General features: G+C 34.0%; 1 protein-coding gene across 1 annotated transcript in view; it reads right to left on the bottom strand.

Annotated features, from left to right (window-relative positions):
- The window catches only part of cher (filamin A protein cher), a 361,674-nt gene that overhangs the window by 194,002 nt on the left and 147,997 nt on the right, over positions 1 to 19,675 (bottom strand). Inside the window, exons 6-11 of the mRNA XM_083116998.1 lie at positions 16,763 to 16,777; positions 16,054 to 16,192; positions 12,281 to 12,521; positions 10,797 to 10,997; positions 4,795 to 4,932; positions 803 to 1,060 (exon numbers count right to left, since the gene is read on the bottom strand). Coding sequence (XP_082973124.1) covers positions 803 to 1,060; positions 4,795 to 4,932; positions 10,797 to 10,997; positions 12,281 to 12,521; positions 16,054 to 16,192; positions 16,763 to 16,777 — 992 coding nt within the window. The remainder of the gene's footprint in view (positions 1 to 802; positions 1,061 to 4,794; positions 4,933 to 10,796; positions 10,998 to 12,280; positions 12,522 to 16,053; positions 16,193 to 16,762; positions 16,778 to 19,675) is intronic.

Raw genomic sequence — 19,675 nt, 5'->3', positions numbered from 1 at the left:
GTTGAAGTTTTTTTATTTGATTTATTTTACTTCACTTTTTGTGCCTCTTTTGGCTAATTTGCGAAGATGGGGATGAGTGATGATATGATGAAATTGATGAATGGACATTCACAAATATCCATACCCAGGCTGGGATTCGAACCCGGGACCCCTGGCACCATAGCGCAATGTGCTAACCACTCTGCCACGGGGGCGGCCGGTAGATAGTGAAGTATCTTCAAACAAAACCAACTTTGTACAGAGTGAAATAAACTTCAATACAGAGTGTAGGTGCATAATTACAATAACCATAACCAATAATCTTGCTCGATTATTGATGCTCAATACCTTGGCCAGGTAGTACTTCTGCCTGTGCACAAGACAGCATTTATCTTCCAACTTGAAGCACTTTGTGCAGTTATAATTATAGTTGGTCTGCATATTCTTCATATGTGCTTTCAAAGTACATATGAAGTTTACTGTCTAATCTGTGATATAATATTCCATGACATATCAAGTTCTTCCCACCATCTTAAATCCATCTATTGTCCACAAATAAAACTCCACTGAAACACCTTGTCATATCAACTTGTGCATTAGCAAGAAAAAGTCTGTCGTCAATTTACATGCCATCAAACTTAGGCATCATGATCATGCACTTGAAATCCTAACAATTAAACAAATGACTGATTACTCTGTGCACAATCTACAGGTCAAATATAAGAGCGAGAAATAAGTTTTGGACGTACAGTCACTTCTGTCCAACAATAACGTACCAGTAAAATCTAGATTTTCGTTCACCTTGCTTAACCTATGGCCTTACCAAGCGCTCCTGTTTCTCCATTTGTTTCGACGGTGAAGAGAGCTGGATAGCCTACAACTCCTCCAACAAGGCCAGGGCCATAAGCTCGAATTTTGGTTTCCTTGTATGGGCCCACATTAACTTCAAAAGGTGAACGTGGAATTTCTTGACCAGCAAATGTTATCATGACAACATGGCGCCCTTCTTTCCGAGGGTTGTATATTACCTCATATGTAGTTCCATCTACTTTTCTCATTTTTACTGGTTCATTTACACCACCTAAAGTATAGTAAAGAAAATGCATAAATTTTAAGACAACCCAATGATAAACAGGATAGTTATTTTACTTTCTTTGTACAATTATATTTTGTCTTTAACAGAGCTCAAATATTTTATTGTATTTAAGTTGACAGCATGAGAAAGTGCACGATGTACTTTTGCAAACAAAAAATATTTGAGTGCATTACAGTGCAACTCCTATTCCACGACAGAACAGAACAAATTGTCCATTTCCCGGCCAAGTACAGCAGGTGATGTGTTCACTGCTTGCAGTTCATCTGTATTAGTATTAATGTTACTTCATTTGCTTGCAATGGAACACACACCTAGTTTGGTTGTTTCAATGTTCTGCATTAAAATAAGAAATCTATCACAATTCTCAAATTTGCATTTATGAAAACTGAATTTGTCACTTCATACATGAAAATTAATTTGGACTTGAGCTACATACTTCAAACAATTAATGGGCCTCATTAATTGAACTTGTGGGTCATGCTGTGGTCTTCTAATCAAAGAAGCTTGATTCAATTTTGCTGAGTGCCCTAGTGGTTCAGATTCTAGTTAAGTCAGAACATAATTTCTTTTAGGTTCTCCAACTCTCCAAGAGATTAATAAAAGTTTATTTGAACCCAATGAATTTTAGGCACAAATTAGTCTTCTCCATCAAGAATGTAACTCTGAACTACTGTACTATCAATTTCAAGCAAAAGAGAAAATTGGGAAAAAAAATTACTCACTTCACAAATGCAATGTAGGACCAATTTGCACATTTATTTGGATATTTATTGTCATTTACTTCTATGTATGATGTTATAATTAAAATATGGTAATTGAGATGTGATGAGATCTGAACAGTTTCACAGTCCTTTACATTTATTTCTAGATAACATACTATGATTAAAATAGTACTTGGAGTGTGGGGAACATAGGCAGATGGTACCATCCCCAGGTAAGAATATTTGCATAAGGCATCCAGCTCCCAGCTAGGATAATTTGTGTGAGCATTCACCCATCTCATTCATTGTCCTCATGTTGAACCATACAAGCACCCCTTCCCACCTGTCCTCAACTTTGACAAAGTATCCCCCAGCTTTCACTTTGAGCACTGGTTTAACATGTATAACATGAGTGTATGTATAGGCTAATGCATGCCCTGGGTTTCGAAAGGAAAAAGCAGCAAAAAATGGTATCTCTTTTATAAAGTACAGCCCAATTTAGGTTCAAGAAATGATTTTCTTAGTTTTACATAAGTTAGGAGCTGGAGAATAATATTGTTTGGATTGTTTTTTTTGTTTTTCTTACTTTCCGATCTACAAAAACTCTTTGAAGAATGGAAACAGATACATCCAGAGGCTTCTGTGGAGCATGTCAGCTAGGTGTGAGCTCATGGAAGGTATACATACCAGTAGACCCATAAAACACTAACGACAACCAGACTAGATTACCAATATGAATGTCACACCCTAATGGTTTAGAGATCAGCAATATATTTCACTTTATTTTGACATTACATAGAAAAAATAATTAAGTAAAGCAAGATTCTGTCTATTATTTAATAAACAATTACATTTTATACTACTATTGCTTATTTATTATTTTCCTATGCAATGTGGCAAATTTTTAAAAACATGTTCCTCTATTTTGTTCTAACAGTGAACAAATGAACAATTCATCATTATTTAACCTTTAAAAGGTAAAGGTAAAGTGTTCCCCTGTGCATGTCACCACGCCATGAAGGCGTATAGGGGTAACGCCCCACACTTTCTTGATCCGGTCGTGAGTGGGGGTGATGTGATCAGCATCACGCCCCTGACTGCCTTTACCCCCCAGGGTTTCCCCCAGGTACCCATGTTATTCGACGCTGGGTGGGTGCCGGGGCCGCTTCCACCGTTGGAAAAGTTCCCGGATTTGAACCGGCCGGGGATCGAACCCGGGACCTTGAGCATGGTAGTCAGACACGTTACCGACTGAGCCACCGTGGCCAACTTAACCTTTAGTTCATCTTTCCAAACTTTGTATCTTTTGCTAACATTCTACACTATAATTTATAATTTTTTATTCTACTCCATATTGTTTCAATGTGGTCTTTATTCCATCTTCACTTCTACATATAATTAATTGCTTAAAATAGTTGTTTTACATTTTTCCTCAAATGTATTTTTTTACTGGTTATCTTAATACATGAAGTAGTGGTAAATATTATACTCCATCCCAGGAGTCTGGGGAACAATGCCACAAATAATGGTAAAGAAGGGGAGAAAGCATGTGGGCGGTATGAAGCAAATGGCTGGTAGCTGCTGTCACTTCGCCTCATCCAAGCAATCCCTTTTCCTCTCATGCATTCATTGGTAGAGTCCTCTCAAGTCATTACATGTGCAAATAACTTGTTTTCATTTGCTTGCTCCACAGGTTCTGGGAGAGAGTATAGTACTTTGGCTAGATTTTTTAAATAGTACAACTCTGATAAAATGCTAAAAATATTGATATTTTGCTTGAGAGTCAAAAAATAATGCAAATCAGCCAGACTGGTGATACATGTGTGCATAGGCACCGATTCCATGGGGCTTGGGGGGGCTCGAGCCCCCCCAATGTTAATGATGTGGGGGCAGAGCCCCTCAAATAATTTTGCTAAAGAGGATCTAAGGTATTATTTTGCTTCTCTTGTAAAGTTTACTCTGAATTGTGCAACATGAACTTAACTTTAAATACACATTTGAAATGTTCTACACCATCAAATTTGGGGGCTGAGACCGCAAAACCATCAACTTTGGGGGGGGGCTATGAACGGAGACAGTAAAACATGACTTATTACTATATACTAAGTATATAATTATGAGTATTGTTAACATTTTTACTAAAAAGAGTTTCAAAATAACAAGGTGATATGACAATTATACCAGTATGTTTGTTGTTTAGTGAATTCTGAACAATTTGAGGGCGTAAACACGACTTTCAGGCAATATTGATATGTACGATATTTAGTTATCCTCGAAATCTCTTCCTCTAGTCCAAAGAATAAGGGGAAAATTATTCTAAAGTCTTTGAGTTTATTTAACACTGGCTTGCAGTAAAGTACGCAAGGAAAGCTTATGAAAAGTCTCTATTGCGAAAGCCGGAACGGCTATGATCAAAGGTATTATTGCTAAAGCATGGGGTGCTGTGTGTTTATTTATTATTTCAAATTTAAATTTAAAAAATAAAATATTGTAGCAAGAACAAAAAAGTAAAACTATTTGCCTGCGATTTGTGTTAGCATTTATATAAATAATTAAATAAAACTGTTAAATATTGTAAATATTCGCTATTTTTATGGGTACGTCAACACTAAGGTTCTTTGCAACCGTCACATGTCCTTTCTTTACATGTTTGTTGCGGACATTAAAACATACCCATGCCCTCGCCGGGACTCGAACCCGAGACCTCCGGATCAAAGCGAGTTGAGACGACCACCAAACACGCTCGGCTACCGAGGCCGGTATAAAACTGTTATGTTGGCCTCTTAATGTAAATACATAACCTACTTTTAAATAAAAATGTTAATTGTTATCTAAAAAACAAATGAGCAGACACACGTTTTCATGTTACATTCCATTTGCATGAGGAATATAATAGCTGCTTAAAAACTGCTATACGAAGGGAGGGAGGGAGTCATTCATTCATTTATTTCAGTGATCAGAGCCCCCCCCCAATAATTTTGACAAGTCGGCGCCCCTGCATGTGTGTATGTTTCTCACCTGGTCCAATTATGCGTACTTCTGGTGTACCCTCGCCTGCACCTTCTGTGTGTATTTTGAAGTCTGCAACATCTCTTACTCGAACTCCATTAGGTTGCAAACCTCGTCCTGTTGCACGAACCTTTTTAGCATCTGATACTGTTAAAAGAAATTAAGATTATATTTCCAACTATTGTTTGCAATAAGAGGAAAAATATTTGTTAAAAAAAATTGTTTTGATAGAAAATAAATAAGAGTATATTCTTAAATATGTAAAAATAGATAAATACATTAGCGATGAGAGATTGATTGATTGATTTGGAGCTTTAAGTCCAATTTATGCACAGTAAGGCTAATTCGGGACTGGATCTACAGTTTAAAGTGGGATCCGAACCGTGTGCCTCCACCGGGTATCGAACCTCGAACCCCTTGATTACAAGGCGACGATGCTACCACTGCGCCATCGAGGAGGCTAATTTAGCAATGAGAGATATTAATCAGTATTTTATCAGGATATAATAATAATAATAATAATAATAATAATAATAATAATAATAATAATAATAATAATTCCTTTATTTAGCGGATGAGGTTCAGCCGTAGGCTGCTCTACCACCTAACCCTTGTCATGAGCTACATAAGAAAATATAAGTATATATGATATAATATGATAATATATGAATGCAGATGAAAAGCTTGATTACACTAAAGAGAAATAAAGAATTTCATATTACCTACAATTACGAATATTCTCATTACAGTAATATTAAGTCATAAGATAATATAAATGTGAAAAAAAAAGAAATTAAAAAAATGCAAATGTATAAAGAAAAAATATAAATTTGAATGTTAACATAAGGTTGCCTTTAAGTAAATAATAATAATAATAATAATAATAATAATAATTTTAGGATAGTAATAAAATTCCATTAGTTACAGTTATAGAATATGAGTGTTTTGTCGTTTGTTGAGTGCCAGTTTACTTCTAGTATGTGTTACTGTTCTGCTGCTGTTCCTGTAGAAGCATTTCTTTCAATTTAATTTTGAAACTCTTATTGAGTTTTATGGATTTAACATTTGTTGGTAGTGAATTCCATGCTTTCGGGGCAGATATAGAAAAAGATGAGGTATATAGCGTAGTCGAATGGTGAGGAATGTCAAGTTCGTTGTGACGACGTGTCTCGTATCTGTGAATCGTGTTGCGATTACATAATTTTTCAAATAAGTATGCGGGTTTATGTTCAGTTTGCAGAACATGAATAAAAGATAGATAGTGCAGTAGCCTCCTGTTGGCCATTGTTAAAATATTATGTCTGTTTAAGATGGGAAGGATGTGATCGTGTTTATCCAGGCCAAAAGTATATCTGATGCATGCATTTTGTGCGATTTGAATTTTCCTACTAAATTTCTTTGCAAGTTTTGACCCATACACAGTGTTACAATAATCAAATAATAGAAAAATTAAAGATTGAACTAGTCTAAGTTTACATTCTGCAGGTAGTTGATCTTGGAAACTGTAGAGGTTTCTCAGAATAAAATATGCTTTTATTACATTGTGCATTGATGTGATCCGTCCAGTCCAACGTATCGTTAACAATCAAGCCAAGATTGTTTGCTGAATTCTTACATGGAATGGTTTCACTATTAGTTTTAAGTTCAATTGCTTCAACAATAGACATTTTTTGTGATTCTTTCGTTCCAATTAGCATATAAAGTGATTTTTCAGGGTTTATCTTAAGTCCATTTGATGTACACCATGTGTAAATATTATTTAAATTGGCATTGAGTGAGGAAATACAACTTTCTAGTGCTGTAAGTCGTCGAAAAATACAGTTGTGTATCATCTGCATAGAAATGTGGTGTAAAAAAGTTTAAAACCTTATTTAAGTCTGCAGTGTAGAGGGTAAAAAGGAGTGGTCCTAAAATTGATCCCTGCCGAACCCCTGCTTTTAAAACTACAGCTTCAGAGATCTGTGAGGATGAATTTTGAAGGAATGTTCTCGGTTTTCTATTAAGTAAATAGGATTCAAACCACCTTACGGCTACAGTGTCAAATTTATAGTATTTGAGTTTAGATATTAACAAATCGTGTTGGACTGTGTTGAAAGCTTTACTAAAATCCAGTAATACGAGAAGTGCAGAACTACGATTGTCAATTTTGCAAAGAATATCATCTGTAACTTTTGTTAACGCTTTTGCTGTGCTATGCCATGCACGGAACCCAGACTGAACTGTAGGTAACAAGTTGTTCATGTCAACATAATATATTAGTTGTGAAAATACAATTATTTCTAGTACTTTAGAGAGTACTGGCAATAGGCTTATAGGCCTTAAGTCATCGAATGATCTGATCTCTTGTTTTTTTTTTAAGAGGCAAGACTCTCGCTTCTTTCCCTGGAGAAACGCCTTTAGACAAAGAATAATTGATTATGTGAGTTAATGGAGTCAGTACATATGGTAGTGCAATCTAACATCTTAGTGTTTACAGGCATATTGGTGTATCATTTTATCTGTAAACTGGCCTATAATTTTACTGATCGAATATATCTATCAATTGCCTGGAATTTAGTACAAAATTCTGCCATTCTGTTACTTTTTATGAATATAAACATATAATTTACACCAAAATCCACTGCAGTCAGTGCTGAAAGTGAGGGTGTATGCGAAGGGGTGGTATCCCCCAGCTAAATAATGTTTGCAAAACATCCTCTCAGCTAAACCCAAGGCTTGACCAAGCACCCCCCCTTTAACATTTTCCAATTCAGGTGCTAACTGCAGTCACATAGTTACATGCGTTAATTAAGGAGGTGAATGAATCATTTGTCTTCATCAAGGAACATTTGTAATTTTATATCAGATTGATATCGGTTAATTTTATATTGGTACTTTGTAGATATCAGCCAAAATTTCATGTCAAATATATCAATAACATTTGTGTCAGCAGAAATGGGAGTAATTCTGATATTCCCTATTCCTATATATATGTCAAGCTAAGCTAAGGTCTCAAATAGGTAAATGTTTTTTTAAAGGGCTGATAAATAAATTAAGATGGGACTATGAAAATACTTATATTTCAGTTATACATACAGTAAATGATCAAAGATGGCTCACAGGAAAGTAGTGTGCATTCTTGCATGTTTTCATAACAATTTCACACAGGCATGAATCCAGAGGAAGGGGGGAGCCTCAGGGAGCTGTCCCCTAAAATGTTTCAGTTTTTCAGACAATTTAGTTGTTTTTTTTTCATTCATGATATAAAAATTTGTTACTCTTATTCAATCTTCATTAATATTAAACATGAACATCATGATTGTGTGGTTGCTTTGAACTGACTATGAAGATGAAGGTGACCACTCTTAAGGATCCAAGTCACAACAATAGGCTTTGCATGAAGGCAAGGGACAGCACTCTAAAGGACCATATTTGGAGCTGCAGTAAGAATGCATCTTACTTCAATCCAGTTACCCAAACAGTGACAAAGTTTTAGTCACGATAAATGAATGTGTGTTTTATATTGAGACAATACTTTAGACAAGTCAAAACTGAGTAGCTTCGTTCACTGTATATTAAATTTTTTAATGATCCAACAATGTTTAAGAAGATCTGCTTTGCTTTGTGCAGATATATGACATGACTGCTAAAGCCTTGACAATTCCGTACATAATTGAAGGATCAACCTTTTTCTTGACTTTGTGCTACCAGAAGTTATCTAGAATGGCCTGGGACCTAGTATTCCTCATGCACTAGCAACAACCCCGATATCAACAACTTCTTTTCCATTAAAGACAGAACAATGCATTCTTACAGAATTGGATGAAAAGGGACAGAAGTTTGACATTGTCGTCAGTTCACTGTTGGTCGTAAACTTCTGATGAAGTACTCAGTATTATGAACAAGTAAGGATCAAAAAAGTATTGTAAACTATGGTGAACTAAGTCAGGCTGCACTTTTCTTATTCAACATCGCAAGGACTTGCTACAGTTGTGAAGTTTTATACCCCTATCAAAATTTGATTGATTGATTGATTTATTAGCATCCATTCAACTTTACAAAAGTTTGGAATTGTCACATTGTACGTGTACAATTAGAATACATCTATAAAATTACAGGCATAATATAATATAAAATACAATAGATAGCATGAGATACAAGATATAATATAAATAAAAGAGAATAAATGCATGCTCAATGTTATTTTCTTGACACAAATTGGCTAAAAATTTGTTTTCTATATTCAATGTTCGCTTCATCTGCTATGACATTATGTACACACACATATATATACACACAAACACATATTGAGCATTAAATAGTCACCTATACTTACATCTAGATAAATGGAATCAAACAGCAAACAGTTACAAACGAAAAATAAAAACCTGATGATAGGGGAGTTTCATTTTGTTACTCGTACATTATTGTTGATATTTCTGCCACTTACGGTGTCAATGTACTCTTGCACTCTTTAAAAACAATGTTCCAATAGGAATCTTTTTAGATGTAACTTGTATACTGGCAATGACTATGTTTTTTAATGCATTTGGTAGCATGGTAAATAAGCGTATACCATTATATGTTACCCCTTTTTGGTAGAATGTGGTATTGTGTAATTCCATATGTAAGTCATTCTTTCCCCTGGTGTTGTAGGTGTGGTAGTCCTTATTTGCTGTGTGCGTATTTTGACAAATTTTCATGCCTGTTAGGATTTCGTATAGCTATATGCATGGAACTGGCAATATCTGTAATTCTTGAAATAATGGTTTGCATGGTGCATCTGTTGGAGCATTTGCCAGAATTCTAACAGCTCTTTTTTGTAGTCTGAATAATGTAATGCTTTTGTTCATGTTCCCCCAGAAAATGATGCCGTACCGTAATACAGAGTGAATGATGCCATAGTATAGTGTTTTTGCTGCTTCTAGTTTTATTACATTTCTCACTGTTTTTATGGGATAACAAAACCCACTAACCTTGTTTGCTGTAGCTTCAATATGTAGATCCCACTTTAAATTTTCAGATAGTTGTAAGCAAAGAAATTTTATGTTAGATACATATTCTATGCCCTGATCTTGAAAGTTAATTTCTGGAGTTTCACTGCTACAGCTGTTGATTTGAAATGTAATGGCATTTGTTTTTTTAGTGTTTACCACAAGACCATTTTTTTTTTCTATCCACTCTGAGATGTGATTGTATTCTTTATGTTGCGCCTTAACTGTTCAGTGTTTGTTCCTGCTATAAGAACAGTTGTATCGTCAGCAAAAAGGAGTTGCATTTGCATCTTTACAGTTTTGTGGAAGGTCATTGATGTATATTAAAAAAAAGTAAGGGTCCTGAAATGAATCCTTGGGGTACACCATATGTAATACGTTGTTTCTTTGATTGATAATTTTCCTTGTTATTAGCCTCATCAATGTGAGTTATTTCTACTATCCGATTCCTGTCCGTTAGATATGATTTAAACCATTCTCTTGCTGCTCCCCTGATCCCATATGGGTCCATTTTTTTTTACCAAGAATTTGTGGTTGACAGTGTCAAATGCTTTTGTTAGATCAAGAAAGAGCCCTACACAGTGTTCTTTTTTATCCAAAATTTCTCTAATTGCTTCTGTGAATGTGTGTATAGCAGATTACGTAGATTTTCCTTTGCAAAAAAAATGTTGTTCTGAAATGATGAAAAAATTGTTGAAAAAAGTTATTTATCTATTGTATGTAACCCTTTCGAGTATTTTTGAGATGACTGGGACAAGAGAGATTGGTCTGTAATTACTCATTTCATTCTTTGACCCTTTCTTGTGCAGAGGTTTTATTATGGCAGTCTTTAGCTGTTCTGGATATTTATCGGTAAGGAGACTTAGATTAACTACATGACATATTGGGCCAGATAGGTGTTTAGCCCCCTCAGAATTGAATATGTGCCTGGTTTCACACAGATTAAGAATTTTAATGGCAGGTAAGCAACATTAGTATTTTAAATGGTTGTGGATAAATGACTAATGCACTGATGTTTTTCATCATAGTTAAACTTACTTGGTGAAACTCTGACGCCAAATGGACTGTTGGGTATTGGCTGTCCAGCAAAGAAAATATTCACTGAATGCAATCCAATTGCTGAAGAAACGTATTCACAGCGCCAAACATCAGGATTTATTTGCCTCACTTTCACTGGCACAGTGTTCTTGTGTCCAGCTGGATCTAGAATTATGACTTCTGGAACTCCACGACCAGCATCTGCAAAAAAATGTATTAGCAATATTTTGAAATGGTTAACTTATTTTAATCTAAATATTTACCCTGCCATCGAATTGATGACATGAACAAAGCTTGTTTTCATCACCTAGTCATGGATTTGTATAATTGTAACTGAGCATTTCTAATGTATGGCAAGAGATTGTAATAGGTATTAATGGGTAGACTTCTACAAACATAGTTCATAAACTCCAAATTCCAAGTTTGATTCCAAAAGGGAATGAAATTTAGTGGTTCAGATCTGAATTAGAACTGTAGGCCGGAATTGAATAGCCTATCTGTGAATCAAGGGCACTTTAAAAAATCCGACTGTCATAGGTAGTTTTTCTTAATACATACAATATACAGTCTCTTGTCAAATATTTCAACAAGTGATTCATATTGAAACATTTGATATGATATTTTTCAATTAGTGACAAAGAAAAAAATGTGGATTTTTATGTTTGAAATGAAGAGAATAATTTAGTGAGGAAAAGTAGTAATGGGCAAAGTTGATGAAAGTAGTCACGACAGTAACATGTGGCGAGTTGCATTAATATCTAAAGGCATAAAAATAAGTTTATTATTTCAATATTTACTGTATTTAAGAGCAAGGGTAAAACTCCCTTCCTAGCTTGTGATGCCACATTTTCCATTAATATTGGCATCCAACATATTTTTTGTTGTGAAATCTAACACAAAAGGTAGGAAGAAATATCCTTACAGACCCTCCACTTGGACGGTCATAAGAAAAAGTTATATTTATATTAACTTACTCTAGCCCCTTCACTACAACATCCAAAAATTACACTTTAAATGAGATAAACAGTTTTGTACTTTTGCTGCCAGACTAATAAGTAATAATAATATGCAATTGTAAACAATTCAACCTTTGAATTAACTTATGCTATCCCCTTTCCAATATTAATTTTCTGAATACATTGCAGAAATAGGAAAAATACAAGCAATTATATGAAACTATTAAGGAAGAGTTTTCTAAAAGGCACATACTCCACTTAGGAGTTAATTTATGTCAACATGTACCATTGTAAACCCTTTGGAGGCAAAACAAAAAACTTTGTTCAAATGTATACAATGCCATTGTTGCTAAACTATAAATGTGTACTGTACATCTGAAGAATATTGCACTCTTCCCATTTCAAAATGTAATAACACAGCATGTTTCAGAAAGTAAGAAACATTAAATAAAACAATTTCTAACCAGCAAAAGAGAATACTCCATATATTCAAATTATTATACAATTATTACACACAATTCTACTGACCTTTTGTACAGATGTCAAAGTACGTTGGCCTGTTGAACATGACCCCTTCTGGCTGAAGTCCAGGTCCTGAGGCAGTAACTTTTGATGGGTCACCAGCATGCCCTTCAACAGTGACATTGTATGGAGATTTGGGAATTTCCCTACCAGCAAACTTAACTGTTACCCTGTGATTTCCTTCTTGTCGAGGAGTGTATGAAATACTGTATGTAAGGTTTCTATCATTATTGAAGCGGATGTCAACCTGAAAAAATTGAATGAAGGCCATCAGACAAAAAACAAAAAAAACACTACATCAAGTGGTCCAATGAATAACATTCTAAAACTCTCCATTTCCTTCTCTTGTTATCAGTAACAAAAGTATGCAACATATACATAATTGAAATTTGAAACTAAAACTAACTAACTAACTCTCTAGCCTTCTTAAACCCGAAGGTTCATGGCTGCAGCAACACAGGCCTTCCATCTGTCCCTATCTTGAGCAAGATCTATATACTCTTTTCCATCCCTACCGATTTCCCTTAGGTCCATCTCAACGTTGTCCCTCCATCTTCGTCTTGGCCTTCCTACAGGTCTCTTACCATCTGGTTTCCCAACAAGAATCCTGTAAACTCCTCTTTCCTCTCCCATTCGTGCCACATGGCCTGCCCACCTAAGTCTTCTTGATTTAATTATTCTAATAATATCTGGACATGAATACAAATTATGTAGTTCTAAATTATGTAACCTTCTCCACTCACCTGTCTCCTCATCCCTTTTAGGTCCAAATATTTTCCTAAGGATCTTATTTTCAAATACTCTCAATTTATGTTCCTCTTTTAATGTAAGGGACCACGTTTCACACCCATATAATACTACAGGCAAAATTACTGTTTTGTATATTTTAACTTTTAATTTCTTAGATATTAAACGAGAAGACAAAAGTTTATGAAGAGAGAAGTAACATGCATTTCCTGAATTAAGCCTACTTTTTATTTCCTCTTTAATATAATTTTCATTTGTTAATATTACTCCTAAGTATTTGAATTTGGAAACTGGTTCAAACGAGTTGTTATCAATAATTAGATTTTGATTATTACCTAACACTTGGTTTCGGCATGTAAGCATATATTTAGTTTTCTCTTTGTTAACTTCCAAACCTATCTCTTTAGCAGTTTTGAAAAATATTTTAGCATTATTCTTAATCGTATTTATATCATCCCCCAGTAAGTCTACATCATCTGCATATGCTAACAACTGAGTCACACCATTTAATTTTAGTCCTTCTTTAGTTTCTTTTACCTTCCTTACAGCATATTCTAAGGCAAAATTAAAGAGCAATGGAGATAATGCATCTCCTTGTTTTAACCCATCATGAATTATAAATTTGTCAGACATATTATTACCCACACAAATTTTACTTTCTGTTTCACTGGTGCATATTTTTATCATACTAACAAGCTTCTTAGGTATTCCAAACTCTACTAATATATTATATAATTTATCTCTTTTGACCGAATCATATGCTTTTTTGAAATCAATGAATAGCTGATGGACATTTTGATTATATTCCCACTTTTTTTCAAGTGTCTGTCTAATGTGAAAAATTTGATCTGTAGTTGATCTGTTACGTTTAAATCCACATTGATAATCACCTATAATTTCATTAGCATATGGGGTTAGTCTTGTTAAAACAATGTTAGACAATATTTTGTATGTTGTTGAGAGTAGAGAAATTCCACGGTAATTATTGCAGTTCATTTTATCACCTTTTTTAAACACAGGAACAATTATGGATTCTTTCCACTGTTGAGGGATTTCTTCTTTATTCCATATTAAACAAATTAATTTATGAATTTGACATATTAATGAATTTCCACCATATTTAATTAACTCAGCTGGTATTAAATCAATGCCAGGTGCTTTGTTATTCTTAAGCCTTTTAATAGCATCTTTAACTTCAGTCAAGTTAGGTTCTGGAACTAAAGGTTCTGCTGTGTGTACTTCACTTACTTCTGATTTATCTCCTACATGGACATTTAAAAGGTCATTAAAGTAGTTCTTCCATCTATTTAGAATATCGCTTGGGTCAGCTAGAAAATCACCATCTTTATCTTTTAAAAAGTTTACTTTAGGTTGCCACCCCTTTCTAAATTCATTTACACCTTTATATAAATCTCTGATATTTTTATTTTTGCTGTTTGTTTCAATTTCGTTAATTTTGCTTTTCAAGTAATCTCTTTTTTTACTTCTAAACGTGCGGTTAACTTCTCGCTTTATTCTATTATAATTGTTTAGATTTGTATAATCAGAGTTATTTAACCACCTAAGTCTAGCCTGATTTCTTATTTCTATTAGATTATGACATTCATTATCAAACCATGGCTTACTTTTTCTCGGTTTATGGTATCCTATAGTTTCTTTCGCTGCTGATTCTATTGCATTACGTATGTGCTCCCAATTCTTATTTACGTCTGTTTCATTTATATTTTCATCATCATTTAAATCCTGCAAAACCTCAAATCTATTTGACAGTTTAATTTGGTAATCTTTCTTAATTCTTTCATCAGCAAACTTTCCTGTATCAAATTTTATAACTTTTAGATTTTGTTGCTTATGATTTATCACTGAGAGTCTTTCTCTTAATTTAGCAATTACTAAATAATGGTCACTGGCACAGTCAGCACCTCTATGTGTACGAACGTCAATTATACTAGTATGCCTTCTCTTATCAATGAGAATATGATCTATCTGATTATGAGTTTTACCATCTGGAGAAGACCAGGTATATTTATGGATATCTTTATGTTTAAAAGTGGTACTTTTCACAATTAAATTCTTTGAGGTTGCAAAAGTAATCAATCTTATACCATTATCATTACTTAATTCATGAAGACTTTCTTTACCAATCGTGGGTTAATTGAAATTTGGGATGAGGAATTTAACCGATACTTTATCAGTATCAGTCAATACAATCACATCAGCAACATTTTCAAAAACTTTACTACCAGTGGCATGGTGGTAAGTTGATACTCAGAGGCACATAGTGGTTCGGATTCCACTTTAAACTGCAGGTTCAGTCTCAATTAGCCATTTTGTGCATAAAGTAGACTTAAAACTTTACTATACAATATTTCTATACATAGTATGATCTTTTAAAGTAACTGTTTAAATGCACAGATTATTTTTCTAAGGCAATATCACTGCAGTCACTTGGTTAAATATATAAATTAAGAAGTGGAATATTTGCAACTTTTTTATTAGATCAGTAGAAAGTTGGTAATTTTACTGAGTGTCAAATCAGAGAGAGACATCTCTTAACAATAATTAAATGTGTCAAAAATCACATAAACAGCATGATATGAGATACTTTAAAAGCTTGTCTGAACTTTTTAACCAACCAGCTCTGTTGATGACTCCGAGATGGAGTAGAAAACTCTGACAAACTTTGAAAGTGTCTCGTATAAAGTTGTTTGTGTGTAGTTTTTAGCAATGTTGGTGGTGCATGATGTAGGAAGTTTATTACATCATATTTCATTATGTTCTCTCTTCTTTGAGCCTTGTAGCCAAAAGAAAACACTGGAGATTAAATTATCAATATGTAATACTAGAACTGCTTATCTGCACTTATTTATTTTTTAATGACTTTTAAGTGTGGTGGTTGTGTTAAAAGTGTTGTCACTATAAATATGATTTTTTTTTTTTTGCAATTAGTTTTTCGAGTTCAAATCATAATGGAAGACAAAACTAAATACTAGTTTCTTAATCTAAATACAAATGTGAATATGTTCACTTACTGGTTCCAACTGGCCACTAGGATTCTCAACTGAAACTTCCACCTTCCCTTTTCCAGCAGAAAATGTCTCGACTGTGAAATTTGCTGGGGCTCCTACAACAGGACCAGTAGGCTCAATTCCTGGACCATAAGCTCGTACCCTGATGGAGAATTGCTGCATTAAATGATCTTCTAAAAACTAAAAGCTTTGCAAAAATTTGCAGCCTCAAAATTCCTTAAGCATTCTAGTTTCATGTGTAAATTTATAATAATTATTATGTGTTTCATTTATCTGCATTAGAATTATTCTCAAATCTAATATTAGTGATCATAAAATGAATTATGAAACTTTTCTGCCATTGTGGTTAAACTGTAAGCTAACACCATAAGATAATCTAAAGTTAAAAAAAAAATACTAAGCTCATGCAAACATTGCAACCAATGCAGCAGTAGTTTAGAGCACTTTAGTGTGTAAGTACTTTTGACGGCACATGTTGAATCTAGCTTCAAAATTCATTTGGTTAATTTAATTATTCCTAAATTCTAAAACTATTGCTATGAATAAAAGCATGGAGTCAGGAACACATCTGGCGCATGGTCCTTCTTCTTGACTAGTTGGCCAGTACGGCAACAAAAGTGTCACTTCAAAGGCTGTCATGCCTAGAATTAGTCAGTCACATAAGAAAAAACATAGACAGCCATGCTACACCAAATTCCTGATCTTAACTTACCGAGGAGGAGGAATACTGGATAAGCAGCCAAATCAAGAAGAGAAAAAAGTCAATACATATGTTTTATTAACAATTGTATCTAGCTTGTTAAAAATGTACAGTAGATGGCAAATGTGTGAGAAAAGAAAGAAAATATAAACTTTAAAGAACTTTATTACAAAAGTAAGTAAACAATAATACTTCCCATTTGTCTGAAACAAAGTAGCATTAAATGTCCTTGCAGTGACAAATTCATTTTAGTATTATATTCAAATTAATGTAATTCTAGGAAACAATGTGTAAAAGAAACTGAATTTTTTCATTGTGTAATGTAAAATTTATGTTGTATATGTAAATGTTGTTAATCATTCAGAAATATTTAGTTTTTATAATGCTATTTTTTTCCAAGTCTAAACAATGATTCCTGCTAAGAAAAAGTGGCACGTTCCAACCTTTTAACCCTATTTAGTGTGCCACTTTATCTGAATAAGATTGTATTATGTGTGTAGTCTACTAGTGGTTTTCAATGGCAACATATGTTATAAACATGGACTCTTGCAACAACCAAGCAGGGTGGGAGCTAAAGTGAAAATCAGAGAGAACGCCCACCGATTCATTTATCTACATATTGCCAACTCTCCCTTGCCTAAAAAAAAAAGTTCCTAAAAATGTCTTCACATCTCCTCCCCCTCCCTCCCACCCTCAGTTTCAAAAATTCTGTTTAATTCCTATCTTCTCATCCCATGTGGCCACTAAAATTGGTAGACAAGCGAATTAAAATATAGCATATTATCAACCAATTTTCAAACACTATACTTCTGCATTATATAAATTGTATTTTCATATTGTCATTTCAAGTTTTTACACCTATCTCCTAAAGCATAAATGTCTAGTATACAAGTAAACATTTTGCAAGTTATATCAATAAGCCAACTTTCATATCAGTACAAGAGATGACATGTTATTACTAAAAGTGCATAAAACTCTTGCATTTGTCTTATCAGCTTTCGATACTATCCCAGATAAGACAAATAATGTCTACAAATATACCACGATTTCAGAAATCTTCACTGCTTCATCCACTATAATTGACATGCACATGCTATATGTAACATATTAGTGTTTCCTAATAATACACACATGTATTTTGCTTACTTTCTTCAATTCATTCCAATAGGATTACAACAAAAACTGTGACAGTGTGAATCTATTTTTCAGCCAGAACTGATTATTACAATTGCGAGCGCACCTAAATAGATTCTTCTTTCTAGCTGCAGTCACACTAAATATTTCAATAGTGGAAATGGTTGGATGGGTAGACAGATGAACCTACTGAACTTATGTAACAGAGCTCTTGCAGCAAATTTTATCATTTTAACTATTGCAATTTCAAGAGAATGAAAAGCAAAATGATCTAGGAAGCAATTAATTTTGAAATTAAGTTTAGATTTTTCTATGTATGAAATATAGTCTGTCTAATTGGTGATGTTCAGCAAAATTAGCAATTGAATTTGCACACATTCATTATCAGTGGTGCCATATTTTGAAAAACATTGGATAGGGTGAACTCTGAGATTTGCTGCCTAAAGTTATACAACATGTAACACATGTCATAAGTTATTATGCTCCATCACTTTCCTAATAGACAGTGTAAATAATATACATGTAGAACACTGACAAGTATCGAATTTGATATCTACAAATTATTCATCAACATCCTCCTTCACCATTTCCTGCCTCTGGCATAGAAGTCAAGCCTCTCCATATTCTTCTGGTCTTCTATCACTCCTCTCTTTCCACAGTGTTCCAATCTTGTCCTCTTCCTCTAACACTCTCCACTATCTGCTCTTTCCACAGACATCTTGGTCTCCCCCTTGGCCTTATTTTCACTCCTTGTGCATTGTAAGCTCTTACTGGCAGTCTTATTATGAACAGTAATTAAGTTGGGAGAATGCAATAGGTTTAAAATTATGAATCTGTTTGTTTTTTAAACTTGGGGACTTTATTTCTAAAATGTAACAAAAATATGAGTTAAATTATTGGGTGGTCTCGAACCTCACAGGCCCATATAAATTGACGCCACTGTGCTTATCTTCAAATAAACTTTTATTATTTTGCTGTTTTTTTTTTTTATTTTACATCATTCTTCCACCTCTCTAGATTATCCATGGTGATGATGATGATGATAAAAGTTTTCTCTCTTTCTATTTCAGTTATTTGATGGCTCCTTCCTACCTCCATGCTTAATTGTTATGATGAGAATTAATGACAAACTCATGAAAAAGATGTGATGAGGCAAATACAATGATACACCTTATGTCTTGCCCAAGGCTTAATCATGGACCTCTGGCTTCACAGTGCTTTATACTGAATACTTTACTTCACCATGGAGACTGGTGGCAATGATGAAAGACAAACTGAAGAAATAAATGAATAAACAAACACCATCGCACATTCATGCCTTATCGAGGATTCGATCCTATGATCCCCGTTTTGGACAGAGTTGGTGCCAAAGATGAGCCAGGGTGAACCAAAACCAGTTTGTTTACTGGGTGGGTGATATTCAGCACACAAGTGGTATGAATCTATTGTGTAATTGTAATTTATTCTCATTCTGTTGACTACATTGTTGATATTTCTATCTGCAGCAGTATAGAACACGTCATTTTGTTACATATAACATTAGTATGATTAAAGTACAAACACATCCACTTGATTACATATATGGGATGCAGCATAATTAAAGTTACAAGTATATATTATTACATCGGTTTGATTACATACATGGGATACAGTAGTTATAGTTACAAATATATATTCCAGCCCTTCATAGCATATTTGGGATGTAGATCAGCATAATTGAGTTACAAATATAATTTACATCCACTAGATTACATATTTGCCATTCTATTGTAGATATAAAAATCCAAATTT

This window comes from Lepisma saccharinum, chromosome 2, assembly GCF_977018435.1.
Source record: "Lepisma saccharinum chromosome 2, izLepSacc3.1, whole genome shotgun sequence".
NCBI lineage: Eukaryota > Metazoa > Arthropoda > Insecta > Zygentoma > Lepismatidae > Lepisma > Lepisma saccharinum.
The sequence above is the reverse complement of the archived record's forward strand: the minus strand, read 5'-3'. Positions and strand labels throughout refer to the sequence as shown.